Below are 18,898 nucleotides of genomic sequence, written 5' to 3'. Positions count from 1 at the left end.
AGCTTTACAGATGTACAGTCTATGTTCAGCTTCACATATGTACAGTCTATGTACAGCTTTACAGATGTACAGTCTATGTAAAGCTTTACAGATGTACAGTCTTTATACAACTTTACAGCTGTACAGTTCATATACAGATCTACAGATGTACATTTAATATGCATCTTTAAAACTGTACATCAAGATTACTTGAACTAACTTGTACTAAAGTAGCTGTGTATTGTACATTACATAGATTTTCCTGACATTCCTTCTGAATATTGAAGACTACAATCGCAAGACATTCAAAAATAATATTGCCTTTATTTGTTTAGTTTTCAATAAAATATAACATATACGACTACTTTTGATATCAATGCTCTAGTAATGAATAGGAAAACGTTTTTTTAATTTTTGTATGGGAAGCAGAAAACAAATAATACGTATAAATACTGCCGTACTAAATATTCTTTTAAAAATAAATTTACAGAATACTCTTCAACTTCTTACTTTATTTAGCCTTTAACTTTTTTATTCGAGCGGCACCGTTGGGTCTTTGTTATATTTAACATTGCCATAAAGCGGGAGGTTTGGCTTGCCACAAAACCAGGTTCAACCAATCATTTTTATTTTTTTAAATGTCCTGTACCAAGTCACGAAAACGGTCATTGTTATATTATAGTTCGTTTCTATGTGTGTTACAGAAACAAACTACAATTTTGGCGTTGTGTTTCTGTTGTGTCGTAGTTCTCCTTTTATATTTGTTGTGTTTCCCTCAACTTTAGTTTGTAACCCGGATTTGTTTTGTTTTTCTAAATCGATCGCGACTGATGAATTTCGAACAGTGGTATAACACTGTTGCCTTTATTTGTAGACGAAACACACATCTGGCGTATAAAATTTCGATCTTGGTATCTATGATATATTTATTTACATCCACTGGGTCGATGATTCTGCTGACGAAGGTTTCCTCCCCGAGTGCTGCATCACCAGCCCAGTAAAGATAACATTAAAAATACTTGATATGGTTACATTTATAAACAGTTCACAACTTGATTTTTTTCGAAATACTAAAGAGTTTTTATTCAAAGAATCCTATACATGCAATGTAATAATTTTGCTTGATAGGACTAACTTTTCCTTTATCGTCGTCTACGACGTCGACGGCGATAATGTCCTCCTCCAGCATGAACCCTGGTATTACTTCTTTGTTGTCGAAGGAATCTACCCACTTCTTTCTTACAGTTAGGACAAGTGTGAACAACATCTTTGGAACCTTTCCACAAAAATGGTAAGAAGCAGCAAACTATAAAACTGAAAAAAGTAGATTAATTTCGTTTAGATCGACTGTTCATAACAACGCATAAATAAAGTATGCAATGAATTATCAATGCATTGTATTCTAAAACATCATGGCGAGTGTCGCTTATTTTTCTGACTTAAATTAGTCTGCGACGCTTACGCCAAGGCAGTAAATACTGTTTTTTGCGACTGTAAAACTAATACTCCAAAATAGATTTTATCTCTTTTAAAAATATTCATTGTACCTCAAATACTGAAATAGATTATAAAAAGTATTCTTTTCCTATCGTTAATTATCCATTTTTAGATGGTGACGTTCCCTTGTCACCATCTTACGGTGTTTATATATCTCAACTTGTACGATTCGCTCGTGTATGTAACAATGTTTTAGATTTTAACGAGAGAAATTAATGTATAACTGAAAAATTATTACACCAGGTTTTCGATATCACAAACTAGTCAAAACATTTACTAAATTTTATCATCGGTATAATGACATCATTCGTAAATATAGCTCAACATGCAGACTTCTTATACGTTCAGGTATTTCACATCCAATTTTTTATGGAAATATTCTTTATAAAGCACAAAGGTGTCAGTATTCACCTCAGAAACAAACAAAACCTTTGAATAGACTTATTAAGAAGGGATATAGTTACGATACTGTTGTCAGGTCATTAAAGATTGCATATTTTGGCGTTAATATTGATTCACTTATTGGGTCTTTGCATCGGAACTAAACAAATTTATTCAAAAAAGAGTTGTTGGCATGACACGGGTTATGTTCTTCTCATATATGTTATGAAGGTATGATACTGAACCCCTAACGGGAAGGATAGTGCCTGATGTTCATATGATGAAATCATAATCTTTCAGTCAGTTTTATTGAAGTCTGGAGCTGGCATGTCAGTTAACTGCTAGTAGTCCGTTGTTATTTATGTATTATTGTCATTTTGTTTATTTTATTTGGTTACATCTTTTGACATCAGACTCAGACTTCTCTTGAACTGAATTTTAATGTACGTATTGTTATGCGTTTACTTTTCTACATTGGCTAGAAGTATAGGGGAGGGTTGAGATCTCACAAACATGTTTAACCCCGCCGCATTTTTGCGCCTGTCCCAAGTCAGGAGCCTCTGGCCTTTGTTAGTCTTGTATTATTTTAATTTTGGTTTCTTGTGTACAATTTGGAAATTAGTATGGCGTTCATTATCACTGAACTTGTATATATTTGTTTAGGGGGCAAGCTGAGGGACGCCTCCGGGTGCGGGAATTTCTCGCTACATTGAAGACCTGTTGGTGACCATCTGCTGTTGTTTTTTTCTTTGGTCAGGTTGTTGTCTCTTTGACACAGTCCCCATTTCCATTCTCAATTTTATTTTGAATTATATGTGATGCAAAAAAATCTTACCCCATAGAACCAATCATTATACACCACAACCACGTGCACGAGCCTACAACATATTCTATTTCTGTAGTTATATCTGTCTGACAGTGTGGACATTTAGTACTGACGGGATGTTCATTTTGTGCTGGACTGTTGGGATCTATGGGCATAGGCATAATCATTGGTACACCACCTTGAACAATGACTGGCTGTCCATATTGATTCTGAACAATCATCTGTTGGCCGAATGGTACCATACCAGGTTGAGTCATAATTGGTTGTCCGGGTTGGTAAATAGCAGGCTGCCCAGCTTGATTTGCCATTGGTTGTCCAGCTGTATTGACTATTGGTTGTCCGGCTTGATAAACAAGTGGTTGACCAGCTTGATAAGTCATTGGTTGAACGGGTTGATATGATTGGTCTACATATAACGCTTGTTGCACATTCTTCTGATCAGATTGGTTAAGTAGATTCGGCTGGCCTTGAACTGTCTGTTGTTGCCCATCTTGACCTTAATTAATTGTAGTTAACATATTCAAATTATAAAACAAACACATAAACACATATTTGTATATATTCAAATATTGCCAAACACTCATTATGAAACATATTATTTCACACACTCAAACACTCTCCCACGTTTGCCTCGGATTCATCATTACAATACTGGAAGTTCAAGCACTCACTCGCAAATTATATTGTGTAGCTGTTCCGAACCATACGAGTATTTAGACCGTACGCGGATGTGTATGCTCTTACTGTTTGACCATACGCGAAAGGTCGGACCATATCAGTATACTCATACAGTCTAGGACGGACTGCTCCTCCTTTTTTGTTTTTTTATCTGAATTGTCTAAGGGTTTGTCAATGCAAAAAAATAATAATTGGGCACTACCTTTTTTTTTTAGAATTTATTGAAAGTTTATCCCAATCTTAACCATACAGGCATAATACTTTAGTGCAAATTCGCAGTATTTTTCATCAGAATTATTTTCGGGTTTCTAAAAATCACGGACTTTGCAAGGAATAAGAAGGTATCACTTTCGTTTGCAGCGAGGTCAATATTTTTGTTGAGAAAAGCAAAAAGTGTACTACTTTCTTATGTTACTAGTGATTAGCGATACAAATTAAGGTGATATAGTCCGATTGCCAATGGATCATTTTATCCAACAGTATTCAAACTAAGCAGATTTAAACTACTAAAGGTGACTGGTCACCGTACGGACTTCAAATATGCCAGAGCTAAACCAAACAAGAATAGTCAGTTTTGTTTGACCCCGACATAAAAAGTGTACGTCTGCTTCTGCCTGATAATGCCACAACCAACGAGCTGATTATTATGCCATGACTTAGGTGCGTATACAAAACCATTCGCATGATTTATGAAATGAGAATAAAACGATATAAAAAAAATGATACTAATTATATGATTTTGAAAATGTCCCGAGTATTTGATTGCCTCAAACAATGCACAATAAATTGCAATTAATACCTTATGCAATGTACCCTTTATCATCAAACTTACCAGCACTTTGTTGTAAAGTTGACATCACGGTATGTCAGTATTCCAATCTTTTACAGAGTAAAGTTTGCTTTGATATAGTTTAACAAATCAAATATATCATATATATGTATATAGACACATTATGTTCATCAAACTGCTATGGCTACATAGAAACATGCTTTCGGATTGTTTCTATGTGGTTAAATGACTTTTGAATGTCGATAAGTTAATTTTCCCATGGGTCGTGTTTAAAAGGAAATAACGATTTTTTGCTTTCATCCAATTCGTTAAAATTTAATTGATGCTGTCATTTGCTTCAGCTGTTGTGTATTATTTATGTGACTTTCTATTAATCTGATTATCATTGTAAAGCTTGAAATTATCATGTCATGTAGGTATTTTATTTCCTTTCAGTTTTAAATGACACGACATCAGTGTTAAATTTCAGGTAAAGGATGAATGCTAACATATATTAACCTATAGCTGTACAATGTAACCTATGGGAGTGCAACCCGAGTATAAATCCCAATAACCGAAAATTATACCATAGCTATCCATGGTATAATTTTCACAATTATACCATGGTTTTGTTGTATAAGGAATTCAAAAGAAAAAAAATGTCAAGACCTGTCCGCAGCCGCCTGAATTTTTTGATAGAAACAACAAAGTTAGTGTGGGGCCACTAAGCTAAACTGCCCGCTTTGCACCAGCTGAAATAAATGATTGCTTAGGGTGGGAATCGAACCCACATACACCAACTCTGTTGTCCTATATTTTAAATGAACCAAGATTTGCTCCTAGAACAAACAAAAAAGGTTTAAAAATATGTTGATTTTTGTTTATTAAATTGGTGAACTTTCTATAGGCTCAACTGTACAGCTACATTTACATAAATCACATCTAACCGTTTGTTTGGCAAGGCGAGTTAGTTTTTAGGGGTTTGGGGAGGGAGGACAGGAAGCACGCCCCTTTTTAAGAACTTTAAATATGGTAAATAAATAACCTATTTAATAATATTTTTAAATGTTGGCTTGATTTACCCCCCCACCCCCCAACTATTAAAGTATCTGATCCACACCACACTGCTGACATCTAGACTTTTAATGAGGCTATACTCTTTGTTTGACGTTAAAATAGATAGCGTTTGTTTACTCTAAACAGGAATATATAATTTTTTTAAAATAAACTGATCCCAGCTCTAAATAATCGATTATTTTTTAATGATATCGTCGCATGCCAATGAATTTAATCCGAGAACATTTTGAAATCCCATTTAATTAATGTACGCCATGGGCGAGGGTGGATAGGACCTTTATCGGGACTCCGGGAACGGGTGTTTTAAGCTCGTAATTTTGGGATTGACCCTTTCGGGATCCGGGAATTTCTTTTTTTCGAATTTCGGGACCTCGGGATTTCGTGTTTTACAGCCCGGCATTTCGAGATTTCGTGTTTTAAAGCCCAGGATTGCGGGATCAGGACCCCTCCACCCTACCTCATTGACTTCTGGTTTAAAGTTAAAAGTGGAATAATTCATACAAACTCTCAGACAAATTCTTGTCAAAATTAATTTCCTCAAAATCATTAATATAAAAAATTTAAATCATTTCGAACATTTTGAAAACAAATAATAAAAATTTAAAAACCTACCCTTTGCAGTTCAATTGTACGTAAGTTTGGGATTGCAGCAATCTTCCAAAATATCAGAAATCTGTACTAGAAAGTTCTTGTGTCCTCATCCAGAAATCTTAAACAGTTTTTTGTTGTCACCCCTGTGAAGATGCATCCATCGCTGTCGAAAAATCTTTTCAAACTGAATACCCGCTGTTTCTGAAGCCCGTGCTGGTTTTAAAAGTAGGCGGAGCATTAAATGTAAGGTCCGAAAAGGGTTATTTTACAGATTCTAATTAAAATAATTTCGATGTTAACAAACAAAAATATATGAAATACACAATTTTTAACAGCGAAAGATACAATAGGTTAAAACAGATATTTCATATTTTTTGGAAAGTTTTGTGGTGTTTCGTAAATTATACCATAGTTTTTGTTGAAACCCCTCGCGGCAACCTCACTCGACTTCGTCTCGTGAGGTTAATGCCGGGGGTTTCAACAAAAGCTATGGTATAATTTACGAAACACCACAAAACTGTCCAAAAGATATGAAATATCTATAACTTAATACTGCTATTGAGGTGTATACCAATGGCATTTCAAAATGAAATTAATTCACTCAATGATGAAACCAATAAAATAATTTTTATGTTCTAATTCGCCAGACTTAAACGAACATAAATTATTTATACAATAAAACTCAACACATGTATCAGAAATGAGCTCTCCTTGTGAGGGTAGCATACTTTCGAAAGTGACAAAGAAAGAAAAAAGGGGGGTCATATGCCAAGGTTTTTAGAAACTGTTAATTTTTCTGATATGTTTTCCTGAACATACCCATCTTTTGCAGTTTCAGAAGCCCATCTTCCATGTTTCTTGAATAACCTGTCATTTATACCAGCAGATGCTGCAGCCGTCGCACCACCTGCTCTCAAACTGTGTAGACCAAAATTAGATTTTTCTAGACCTAATGATCCAAGAGCGTCTAACAACAACTCTCTCGCCCTTGTATAAGATAGAGGAGCATTTCCCCTTAAAGCATAAGTGTTGGTTTTCTTACGAAAAGATACTGCTCTAAAAATGAATTCATTAGAATCGATTGCTATGTTAGCTTGTAATAAATACGTGTGTAACATAGATACCGGACATGTTATAGAACTAGTCTTCGCAATCAGTACTCTACTACCTTCTTTGTGTTGATCAGTCTTACTTTTTTCGATAAATAAAGACACATAAGTAGAATAAAACTGTATATCTGATCTTTTCAAATTAACAAGTTCGGAAAATCTTAAAAATCCTGCATAACTTGTAAGACACATACAAGCGATTCTTCTATGATTTAAAGTGCTGAATTTGTTACCGTATTTTTGTACAATCTGGTTCAGAATTTCAGGTGTAATAGGCTCCTTCTTTTTTTCAATGTAGTGCCCGATTGACCTATGAACTCCCTCTTTAATAGAGGTACATAAAAAAGAATTACAAGGATCGGCAAAACCGGCTAGTTTATGTGACCAACTAATTGCATAGAAAGCTCCTTCAACAATAGATGCAGATTTATGTTTTTTACATAAATGAATCAGGTATAACGAAACATCGTAGTCTGATGCTGGTAAAGAGTTAATATTAAACGAATTACACCATCTACAGAAATTATTAAAGGCGTACCTGTACTTCTTTCGCGTATTTTCAGCTCTGGATTGTAGACAAAACTCAGGAAGACACTTTGCTAAATTTTGTAAGTGCTGGTGTTGTGTAAGAGTGTCCGATGACCACCTACAACGCTGAAAATATCTGAAAAATGTAAAAATTCAAACAAATAGTAAATAAAAAAGTATATACATGGCAAATGCATTTCATAAATAATCATTTCTGACCTTGCTCTGTACTATAGCCTTGTCAGATTTCTAAAGAAGACCTCGCTATCTTTCTATAGCCTTGTCAACGTGTTTCATGTGTATATCACAGAAAAACAAAAACAGTTATTTACATATTGTCCTTAGCCTAACTGCTAAAACATCAGAATTAAATTTCTTTGAGCCAAAAATGGAATTCTTGTTGTTCCCTTGAAGAAATATGCATTGCTCACTTGAAAATTCAATGACTTCCAATACATAATGACGAAATTCCATGTTTTTTCTAAATAATAAAGTCCAAAACGATGAGGACGGCCATTTTGGTACTATCAGGGTACCTTCTGCTTTACAGAGTATTAAATGGTTTATACTTTTAGAAACTAAATCAATTGGAGGTACTATCCAATTATTTTCGTTTTTCCAATTTTGTGTAAAAGCATCAATAGCTTCACTCCCGGGATTCCAAAATTTTGAATTAAATCGCTTCAATTTTGTATTAGCAAAATTTGCAAATCTATCAACGGTATAAGGACCCCATAGATTATCCATGAATTCGAAAAACTCTGGCGATGTTTGCCAGTCATCTATATCGATCATTTTAGACAAAAAATCAGCTCTACTATTTTCTGATCTAGGTACCCATATTGGTTGTACAATGACTCGTTCATTCGAACAAAATTTAAAAATGTCATATGCGAAACACTGTAAATGCATTTTTGTGCTACCTCTATTGATTATTTTTACACAGTTTTGATTATCTGTGTGCCATTTAACAGTACTATTTTTTAAAACAGATTTAAATGAATACAAAGCTAATTGAATAGCCCTTAGTTCTCGCCAAGTTGAACTCATGGTTTTCTCATATTCGCTCCATGTGGAATGAAAAACCTTTTCATTCACTTCTACAGTAAAAGCACCTGCGGCTACATTACTAGCATCTGAATACACCACTATGTTCGGTAAGGTGTCATTCACAAATTTCTTCTGATTAAGATTTGTCAAACTGTCTGACCAAAATCTCAACTCTGCTAATACACACTCAGTATAAGCAATATCTAAAATACTATCCCATGACTTTCTGTTCTCAATTGCAAAATATAAATGCCTCGTCATCAGGCTCGTGACATTTCCCATAACTGGGGACATAGAAATAATTCTGCCTGTGAACTGTGCTAACTGACGAGCACTTATAATGGGAATTTTTTTTTTCAAAATATCGTCAAGCGATTCTTTTGCATCATTTAATCTACGTTCGGACACTGCTAAACTAAAGTTTACCGAATCCCAAATTAATCCGAGCCATTCCAAGCGTTGAACTGGATCAAAGATAGATTTTTGTTCATTTATCAAAAACCCAGCTAATTCTAATGAGGACTTTATGAATTCAGATATATTTTGACATTCTGAATAACCTTCTGACATACCTAAACCATCATCTAGATAAAGCACAATATCTACACCATTTTCACGCCAGTATTTAACCATAGGTCGTAAACATTTTGTAAAAATGTAAGGCGCTGAACTTAAACCAAAAGCTAAAACTGAAAAACAATAAAACTTTCCGTTCCAAGAGAAACCTAAATATGTTTGTTGCTCTTTGCATATATCAAAATGAAAATATCCAGATCTTAAATCAAATTTTATCAGGTATATATCTTTCTTAAAAAATTGCTGAGCGACTTTCCAATCTTCGAATTTTATTTTATTTTTCAAGACGTATACATTTAATTCAGATAGATCCAATATCAATCTCTTTTTCCCTGACTTTTGAATGGCAACACTCAATGGATTTACTACAAAAGGCTGGAATGGTACTTCGTGTACGCATCCGTTATTCGAAAGTTCGAGAACAGCTTCGTTTACAAAATCAGTATTATCAACTGCCGATTTATTATTGCGGAATTTCATAGGGGGTGGTAAACTCACAAAAGGAATCATATACCCTGATTTTATAGTATCAATAATAAATTTGCTTGCTCCAATGTGCTCCCAAAATGCTACATTTTTTGATAAACTACTTTTGACGCCTTTGGCCAATTTTGAAAAATCAACTTTATCAAAATACTTAACGTGTTCTAAAAGTATATTCATGTGCCCATGTAACAAATATTCATCTACTAAATTAAGATACTTATCTTTTATCTTATGTGGCTGGGTTGTTTCTTGTAAATTGCTTGTTGCTTCTATTGGGACAGTTTGTCCTCCAGTGACCAAACTGGTGGCATTCATAGCACATGTCATAGGAAGTCGCCTCACGGCGACTGTTCCTCCGAAAGGGCTGGTTGTACTGTTGATGAGACATATCTGTAGAATTAGTAGGAGGTCTGGAAACAGTAGCTGAAGGCTTAGTGTAAGGTTTTGTACGGCTCTTCTTCTCCTTAATGGTTTTGAGTGCTCTGCTTTCAGCTTGACGTAGTCTTTTCTCATCATCGGAATCTGATGCTATTTCGTCACTCTCGTACTCACGAACTGTGGTCCAACCAGCGGGAGATTTATCGGCTATTCTGATTAGTTTATTACGTTTGTTTAACTTTAAGATAAGTCCAGAAATTAAATTAATAGAAACGAAATCTTCCTGCGAAAGACGTTTTTGCAGCTTGTGTAGGTCAGAAAGGACTTCAGAATTGAAATTAAACTGGATTTGGTTACCTTCGCTCTTTAGTTTCACCGAAGCTTCCTTCTTCAACTTGGTGGCTAGGGAGTCGTTGCCCGTCACTAACTCGTTCTTCAGTGCTGAAATCTTGGAATCAAAATACGACGTAAACAGTTGAAATGTGCCGTCACTTATCTGTGGCTGTGGTGCTCTTTGTTGGTTTGCTGTCGACGGTACTTGTACTGGCAAACTAGAAGGTGCAAATTCTCTGTTAAGAACGGAAGGAGTTGAGGACTCGTGTAGTAGCAATTCGTCTTCGTCTTCGGAACGGTGGTCTGTCATAGTGTTAATACAGGCAATGCAGTAGTACGGCGTATGCTATCCAGCGTAAGGCAGAACTTCGAATGATGACATTATAAATTCCATTTAATTTATATCAAACAACAAGCACGAGAAACACGGGCCAAAATCATACGATACCTAGAATACCTGTTTTTAAGTCGCAATGCGACAAAATATTGTCCAATGGAATATATTGTAAACATTACAGGTATTCTAAAAAACACGTGTTGATGTAAATAATAAACAAACACACGTGTTTTACCAAAACAAATACATGTGCTCCCGTACTATTAATAAATATATATCCTGTAATTCAGCAAGGCCGTAGCTACCCTTGAGGCAAGTGAGGCAATTGACTCACTAAAATTTCGACACTGATTTTTTTTTTTAAACATATGTATAAATATAATAGTCATTTGTTGTTCTGTCTTAACCTTAATTTCTATAACTAAACATAGTTCGGCTTTCTTTTAATATATTCTTCCTTGGATATAACTCAGCATCTAAACGGGTGATGTTTCTCGATTACATTAACCTAGTAACGACAATCATCATGGATCTCTAGTCAAAAACAGGCTCTTGCAGGAAAAAGGAAAAGCGACACTGAATGTAAAGAAGGAATAATTCTAGTAAACTATTTTTTTGTTTGTGAACAGAGTCTTAGTATTGCATATAACTTCATTAGAACAATCCAAAAACGATAAGTTGACTGACAGATCAAGTACTGGTCTTCGGAAGGGGACAGTCATGTCTGTGTTTTCATTTCACAAACTTTAAAGTCATAAGAAACGAGTGACCGGTGAAAAATAATGTTCTTCCAATTCTTAAACCAATGCATACAAACATCATAAACTTAGTCTTCTGTGCTCGAATTTATCATTTTTTTCGTGTAAATTTCGTATAATCGTCAATTTTTTTTTCAATCGGTCAGTGTTGTTGTGAAAATATGGCAGATAATTAAAGTTCGTGTTTTGAAGCCGAAGTTTAACGATTGTCACCTGTTTGTCAACAATTGACGAAAAATAAACAAAAAAGCATGGAAATTGAGCACGTGTTTAACATGTAAATTCAGATAATAGTTTATTTTAAGGACATCCATGCGTATTGCGGTCACAGGAGATGACGAGATGGGTCACACTGAGGTCACCTTGCATACGGAAAATATACCGGGGGAATTGCTTGCTGGAAGGAAGCAATTCAAATAAAGTAAACTTCTTCTAAATATGAATAAATTATAGAATTTTCTTCAGAAAAAAGTATACTACATAAGTTTTACAATGAAAACTATCCATTGAGTTATAAAAAACATATGCATTATTTTTTTTTTTATTTGAGGTTTCTTATGACTTTAATTAATCTTTCTCTTTACAGATCGATGAAATATAAATAATATGAAACATGCATGGATTGGTATTTATCCATGTTTCTTTAACCTTAAAAATTGAAAGAATATCCCATATTACAATTTGATATTATTGAGGAATGGTAGAACCTTTAACACAGGATTTTGTCTTAACTTATTCGCGACTACTAATTCTATACAAGATACCTTTCAATATACCGTTACAAACACAGAGACGAGCAATTTGATCAGAAAAAAAATCGAATGTTCATATGTTCTTTAAAAAACAATGTTACTTTTTAAAAATCTTATTGGTTAGAGCTAAATATTGTATTCATGAATTGATTCTAAAATAAGCACTAAACTTTTTTGTCGGAGGTCATCGTTATATTTTTGAGTTACGCCGCATTGTACAGACATGTAATTTTTATCAGAACTTCAATAGAATTAAGAATTTGAAAGTTAAAAGCATACCGTTACCTTCAAACTTGTTTGGCTGCAAGGTTATATCTTAATTTACATTAGAAACCAGGGAAAATATACAGACCTTAATAGTTATCAAAGGTACCAGTATTCTAATTTAGTACGCCAGTCGCGCGTTTTGTCTACATAAGACTCATCAGTGGCGCTCGTATCAAAATTTTTATCAAGTCAAAAAAGTTAAAAGTTGAAGAGCTTTTGGGGATCCAAAATTCCAAAAAGTTGTGCCAAATACGGGCATTATGGTAATCTATGTCTGGGATAAGAAAATCCTTAATCTTTCGAAAAACTCAAAGTTTTGTCAACAGGAAATTTATAAAATGACCACATTATTGGTATTCAGGGAAAACGGTACTATTTATTCTGCCATAGGCGACAATACTAACATTTTCTAAATTTACCAGTTTTTATAATAAAAACCTGAATAAAACAGTTATGTGTGGCGTCAGTACTTTATTACTGTTTTCTAAAAATTAAAGCCAAATAGTATCATGACCAGTTTCCAACGGAGATTGTTTATGTTATCCATGCCCATCGTCATTATGCACCAATTTTATGAAATTTTGGAAGCCTTTTCAAATAATTCTCTAGAAAATATTTCAATAGGTCTTAAAATAAATATTGTAAATTTACACACTACAGTTATTCATAGATAAATAAAAAAATATATTGTACCCTTTTATCCAATCACAGTGCTCCTAAGTTGACTTCCTTCACATGTCTTGGGTACACAGGCAAACCTGATGCTGGGAAAATGAAATACTACCGTTTTCCCTTCATGTCAACATCGAAGTGTTGACTACTGGGCTGGTCATACCATCGGGGACGAAACGTCCACCGGCAGTAGCATCGAAATAAATAAATAGTAAATAGTTATCAAAGGTACCAGGATTATAAGTAAGTACACCAGACGCTCGTTTCGTCTGCATAAGACTCATCAGTGACGCTCATATCAAAATATTTGTCAAGCCAAACAAGTACACAGTTTAAGAGCTTTGGGAATCCAAAATTCCAAAAAGTTGTGCCAAATACGGCTATGGTAATCTATGCCTGGGATAAGAAAATCCTTAGTTTTTTTTTCGAAAAAATCAAAGTTTTGTCAACAGGAAATTTATAAAACAATGATCACATTATTGATATTCATGTCAACACTGAAGTGTTGCCTACTGGGCTGGTGATACCCTCGGGGACGACATGTCCACCAGCAGTGGCATCGACCCAGTGGTGTAAATAGTTAGTAGTCGATACTATATCTTAAGAGGGATACTAGAACTGTACCTTATGTTATACTTCCGATGTAGCATTGATGTCGCTAGACAGACTAATATGTCTTTTAGTTGGGTGATAAAATAGACATGCGTTGCCTTGTTCTTATCTAGTGATTGCTGTCAATATGAAAAAAGGGAAGGAAATGAGATAAAAGGTCCCGACATGAAAATTGTGAAGCAATTCAAACGAGAAAACAAAACAATTTACGAAATGTATTAGACATGAACCAACTACAACCATTTAACTAATATCTCCAGACTTGGGACGTACATATATATAATTTTGCGGTGTAAAACATGTTTGTGAGCGCTCAACATCCTAACCTGGGACAGTGGTGTAATAGTACAAAATAAAACCAAAACTATAAGGATAAGTGACCATTTGCTTAACTCGAACCTTCAATACGAGGCACACATACTAAAATAAAAACAAATTCTTTATTAAAATCCCCGATCTAACTAAAGAGTGACTCAGTACTCGCAGTTACCGAAAGCTAGTTCAAATCCAATCACAATCAATAACTAAATTATGTTCTCCAAGGCAAAAGTATCAATCAGTTCACATTCAACAGATTTATCGTAAAGACGTTTCAAATTGACAAAGAAATTTACTGACATCGGATACCACTCCAGTGTTCCTTTTTATTGAAACATGCGATAATTCAACTCCATTATTAAAAGTAAATTCTTTATGGATTCAAAGAGATTTACTGACATCGCATACCAGTAGTCTCTTTTTACTGAAACATGCGATAATTGCACTCCATTTTTATTCTTCATGGACATCTTTTATTATCCACCTTATAAGAGAAATAACGAGACATCCTATTTCTTTAGAAACACTTAAAAATCGAAGCCTAATTTGACAGAAACTGCGTCAATAATGAGTCTGTTGTATCTAGTGTATCAGTCGGCTATCATTTAAGAATTGAATGCTTCTTTTTGTAACTTTATTGGGGTGTAAAAGCGTTGACCGAAGAAAATTTTGTATGAAGCGCGGAAGCGCTTCATTCTAAAAATGTGCGCACGGTCAACGCTTTTACAACCCTATGAAGTTACAAAAAGAAACATTCAATACTTATAATTACATTTTTTAGCTATGATCATGAAAAGTCTAATTTTATAATTGTTTTATTCAATTTACCAGTGCACTTTATTGTAGGACCACGTGTTACCATGAATGAAAAGTTTTATTGAGTAATGCAATTGCTTAAAGAATAACACGTGATATGCAGTTAGCCAATCAGAATAAAAAAAATATAATGAAACAAACATCTAATGTAATTATTCATTCGAAGAGAATATTTTAAAAATAAAGCAATATCTATGAAAACACCTCAACCTACATAATTCAAATATTATAAAAAGACATCAGTTAAGGCTATTTTCGTTCAAATGACCGTATGGAAATGGGGGTTGCAACTCGAGGTTATGTCAGCCCACTGTACAATGCTAGGCAACTGATCAACGTTTTTTTAATTATGAATGCAAACATCTAAAGAGAAATTAATAAATTTCTGTTAAGATCATTAGAATTGAACTTTTAATTTATCTACTAAAACTAAATTAATTGCCCACATCACTTCTGCACAAAACATTGGATATCATCTCATATGGAATAGTAAAACGTTTGTGTTGTCTTATGTTCCACAATTCAAAGACAAAGTTTAGTTTTGAATCTTATTGATTGTATTCAATTTCTATTTAAAGGTGATATAAAAACAACAGAAAGACACACCAAGGACAAAAAATGTATAAATTGTAATAGTATCATTTTTATTGTGACATTTAAAATACCATGGCGGTTTACAATTATTGAATTTTTGAAATCTAATATTATTAGATATGTTGATATGACGATATTGGCAGAAAAAAAGGAAGTTAAACTTCAAACTTTTATTGAAACAAAACTGGTGGTTAACAGAACATACATTAACATAAACAACGGTAGGGATTATTTTTTTGTCTCGAGTTATTCGGTTAACTTTTTTTGCGTGCAGACCGTCTTATTTTCCTGTGGAATGACATACGACCAATTCGATCTTCTCTTATTTAAATTCGAATATCACGTATATCCGGAATATACCAACATTTCTTTTTAGAGGAAACAGTAAACTATTTCATTTCAATAATTTTTAAACGCAACAAAATGTTTAACGTGCCTGTAGTATAGATAGACACTATAAATTTCAAATGTGAATATTAAAGAATGTTAATATTTATATATTGTGTCTGAAAAGTCTCTCATAAATTCTTTTAAGATTGGTGCAAAAATTGGAAATGTTTGGACTGTTTTATGTGTTCTGCTGTGAATCTTTCGTTATATTTATATTGGATGAGACTATAGAAAATATTAAATATTGAATAAATGTATAGGCTAACGTGTATCTGCATTTATCTTTGATAATGACGCGTAAGCCAATGCATGGTAGTTTTACTAACTAGTCAAAAGAGCGGGAAAGGATACATCCTTTTTCTGGATAAAAAAGCAGCAGACTTTAAGTTCATCAAGTCTTTGCACAATTTTGTAACGTTTTATAATGATAAACCAAATGGATGTAAAACGGTGTTTCCTAAGATGACGTGAAAGTATTGAATCGATTGCTATTTGTCCTCTGATACTGTCAATGAAGTCATTCGTTTGGTATTCCGAAGGCTAATTGGTGTTTTTATGACTTTATCTATAGTATGCCTCCAATAACTTTATAAGTAACGGTAACTGAAACTTAAAAGTGCAAAAAAAAAGTTTTAACTGAATAGCAAAATTGGAGAGCAAATTCATTTTTTTGAAATTTAGACCTTTCTCCATACGACATTTGCTTCAGTTTGTAAATCAATTCTTTACAACAAAACCTCGCTTCCGTGTGTAATTAATGCTTTACCAAAACACGCTCCAGTTTATAATCAATTCTTGACGACAAATTATGCGTCAGTTTGTACTAAATACTAGTACTTCACGCCAAAATATTGCATCAGTGTGTACTCAACGCATTAGACCAAAAACTACGCATTAGTTTGTAAACAATGATTAACACACACCCGGATTAGGTTTGTTCTCAATGCTTTACTGACAACAAACCTCGCTTCAGTATGTACGTAGTCATTGATTTACGTTTTAGGACAAACATATTTTTTATTTTCTTAAAAAAACTATTTTGTTTTTTTTGAAAATTGTCAAACCACTGTCACGTGTTTCTATAGAAATAATCATCAGGTTAACTTGCAACCTAAGGTGTGTTGAAACCACAACAGGCATACAGGAAACTCAAAATCCTTAACATGTGTTAGAGTTTTGCTTATTAAAACGACAACGACGTATTACTTATTTATTCAAATTATATTAATAAAAACAATGAATTTTGATTTACAGATGCAACAACATAGTACTTTTTTTTCCGGAACAGGAAATTTTATTTGAAAAATGCAAATCCAAAGTTTATTTGAGTAAAAAATCAAATTTTGCCAAGCATCTTTTTTTTTTAATTTGTTGTCTAAATAGGAAATCAGGGTCTGACATACTTCCCATTATAGACCGATATATTATGCCGATTTTGTCCATGAAAATATATTAGATTAAATAGTCTATGTGGTACACCTGCTCTTCGTTCGTCTCTTTAGTGTTTCGCCTACACATTTCAAGTTATGGACGCACTTTTCTGTTGATTATAATATCGTATTTGAATGAATGTTACTGCATAGGAAATAGAAGTATAGCTTGGCGCTCTTTACTTTGTCATTTTGTTTCTTTCGTAACTAACTTTTATTTTTATTTTCTATTGAAAATGTTATGTTCATACCTACAGGTTGGATTAATTGACATTTTTGAATAATGAAACATATTTGAATTTCATCAAAGACATTTTTATTCAGAACGAACTGTGCAACACATGGATTAAACCTAATCCAAATAACTGTAGAAAGTACCTTATACACTTCATTACGCAAATATCTCTTTTTATCTAAATGCTTTGAAAACTGCTCCAAGCTTTAATAATGACACAAGTTTTTATGTTTCTTGCACAGTTAAAACTCCTGGGTCACGAATTGAAGAATACATAATAAGTAATTTTTAATGGGACACTAGCTATGAAATATATATAAAAATTTAAAATATGATTTGTTGTGTTTAATTACTAATGAAAGTGAAACAGTGAAATTATAATTAGCTTTTAGCAGCCAATATGGTTCAATTTTGTCAAACTAAGCTATAAGACATTGATGATGAATTATTCACTTGCGAATAATTCGACCTCATTGGATTTGTATTCGTGTTAAATTCAATTTAACCCTTTAGCAAGAGATTGATAACGCATGGATTGTGCGTGTTGAGTTCTTTAAAGGAAAACATGTCAACATTGAGAGTGAAACAAAGGTAAATCATTTGATTGACTGATTCAATCAACAAAACATCATTCTTATACGGGTAAAAACGACGATTTTAATCTATAATATGGAATTAAACAGACCTACAAAAATCCAATTGCACGAGTCCACTTTCTATTTATATCTATGTTTACATCACTTATGTGAACATCTGGGATTTTCGGAGGTCAACTCGATAGTTACTTAGATGGAGTCTAGACTAAAATACTAACGAAACGAAGTTACATATCATCAAGCCCATATCTCCTCATTATATATTTATACAAGTAACACATCAGCTGATTTTTAATTTATCTAAATGTAAGTACTGGTGATCTTCTGTTGTTCAGAAGCAGCATTACATTCCATCTTTAATCTTAGTAAAGTTTCATACACACACAAAATCGTATAAGAATTAGTGTTACACGTTTGTAAGCTTTTCATTTCCTGTAGCCGTAAAGTACGCAGGGGATAAAGTTTTAAAATAGCATTACACGATACAGATGGACTTGGCATCAAATGGATTTATACGTGACCTATTGTTGTTATTTTCTGTGTCATGTGGTCCCTTGTGGAGAGTTGTCTCATTGGCAATCATACAACATCATCTATTTATATAGCAAGTTTCTGTATGTATAAGATTCACACTGAATACATTGTCAATATAGTAGAATTCTATATAAATGTCATAAAAATGAGAGGTTTAGCTAGCTATAAAACCAGGTTTAATCCACCATATTGGTCATTTGAGAATTGAATGTCTCAAATGACTGTGCTGAGGTGATCTCTGAGGAAGCTTGTTCCAGTCTTTCGTGGTGTTCACAAAGAAAGACAATTTCATGCAGTCTTTGGTTGCTCTTTGTACCATGTATCCATAT

At 33.6% G+C, this 18,898-nt stretch overlaps 2 protein-coding genes across 2 annotated transcripts; both read right to left on the bottom strand.

Annotated features, from left to right (window-relative positions):
- Window positions 1–526: 526 nt before the first annotated feature.
- On the bottom strand, window positions 527–4,357 carry LOC134709541 (lipopolysaccharide-induced tumor necrosis factor-alpha factor homolog). Its single transcript, XM_063569700.1, has 3 exons — window positions 4,194–4,357; window positions 2,693–3,179; window positions 527–1,293 (listed from the first exon to the last, which is right to left on the bottom strand). The coding sequence occupies exons 1-3, from the start codon at window positions 4,216–4,218 to the stop codon at window positions 1,122–1,124; spliced, it is 684 nt and encodes a 227-aa protein (XP_063425770.1). The 5' UTR covers window positions 4,219–4,357; the 3' UTR covers window positions 527–1,121.
- Window positions 4,358–9,549: 5,192 nt separating this feature from the next.
- Window positions 9,550–10,839, bottom strand: LOC134709540 (CAP-Gly domain-containing linker protein 1-like). The gene has a single exon (XM_063569699.1). It carries the CDS (start codon window positions 10,566–10,568, stop codon window positions 9,777–9,779), a length of 792 nt encoding a protein of 263 aa, XP_063425769.1. The 5' UTR covers window positions 10,569–10,839; the 3' UTR covers window positions 9,550–9,776.
- Between the last annotated feature and the right edge of the window lie 8,059 nt (window positions 10,840–18,898).

This window comes from Mytilus trossulus, chromosome 3 (assembly GCF_036588685.1).
Source record: "Mytilus trossulus isolate FHL-02 chromosome 3, PNRI_Mtr1.1.1.hap1, whole genome shotgun sequence".
NCBI classification, from domain to species: Eukaryota; Metazoa; Mollusca; class Bivalvia; order Mytilida; family Mytilidae; genus Mytilus; species Mytilus trossulus.
Note: the sequence above shows the minus strand (reverse complement) of the source record. Positions and strands in the feature narration are given on the sequence as shown.

Coding starts and splice junctions, on each gene's coding strand:
- LOC134709540 (XM_063569699.1), bottom strand. CDS start 10,568: ATGACAGACCACCGTTCCGAAGACGAAGACGAATTGCTACTACACGAG.
- LOC134709541 (XM_063569700.1), bottom strand. CDS start 4,218: ATGTCAACTTTACAACAAAGTGCTG. Junction 3,180..4,193: donor AACTTTACAACAAAGTGCTG/GTAAGTTTGATG, acceptor CAATTAATTAAG/GTCAAGATGGGCAACAACAG. Junction 1,294..2,692: donor ATAATGATTGGTTCTATGGG/GTAAGATTTTTT, acceptor TACTTTTTTCAG/TTTTATAGTTTGCTGCTTCT.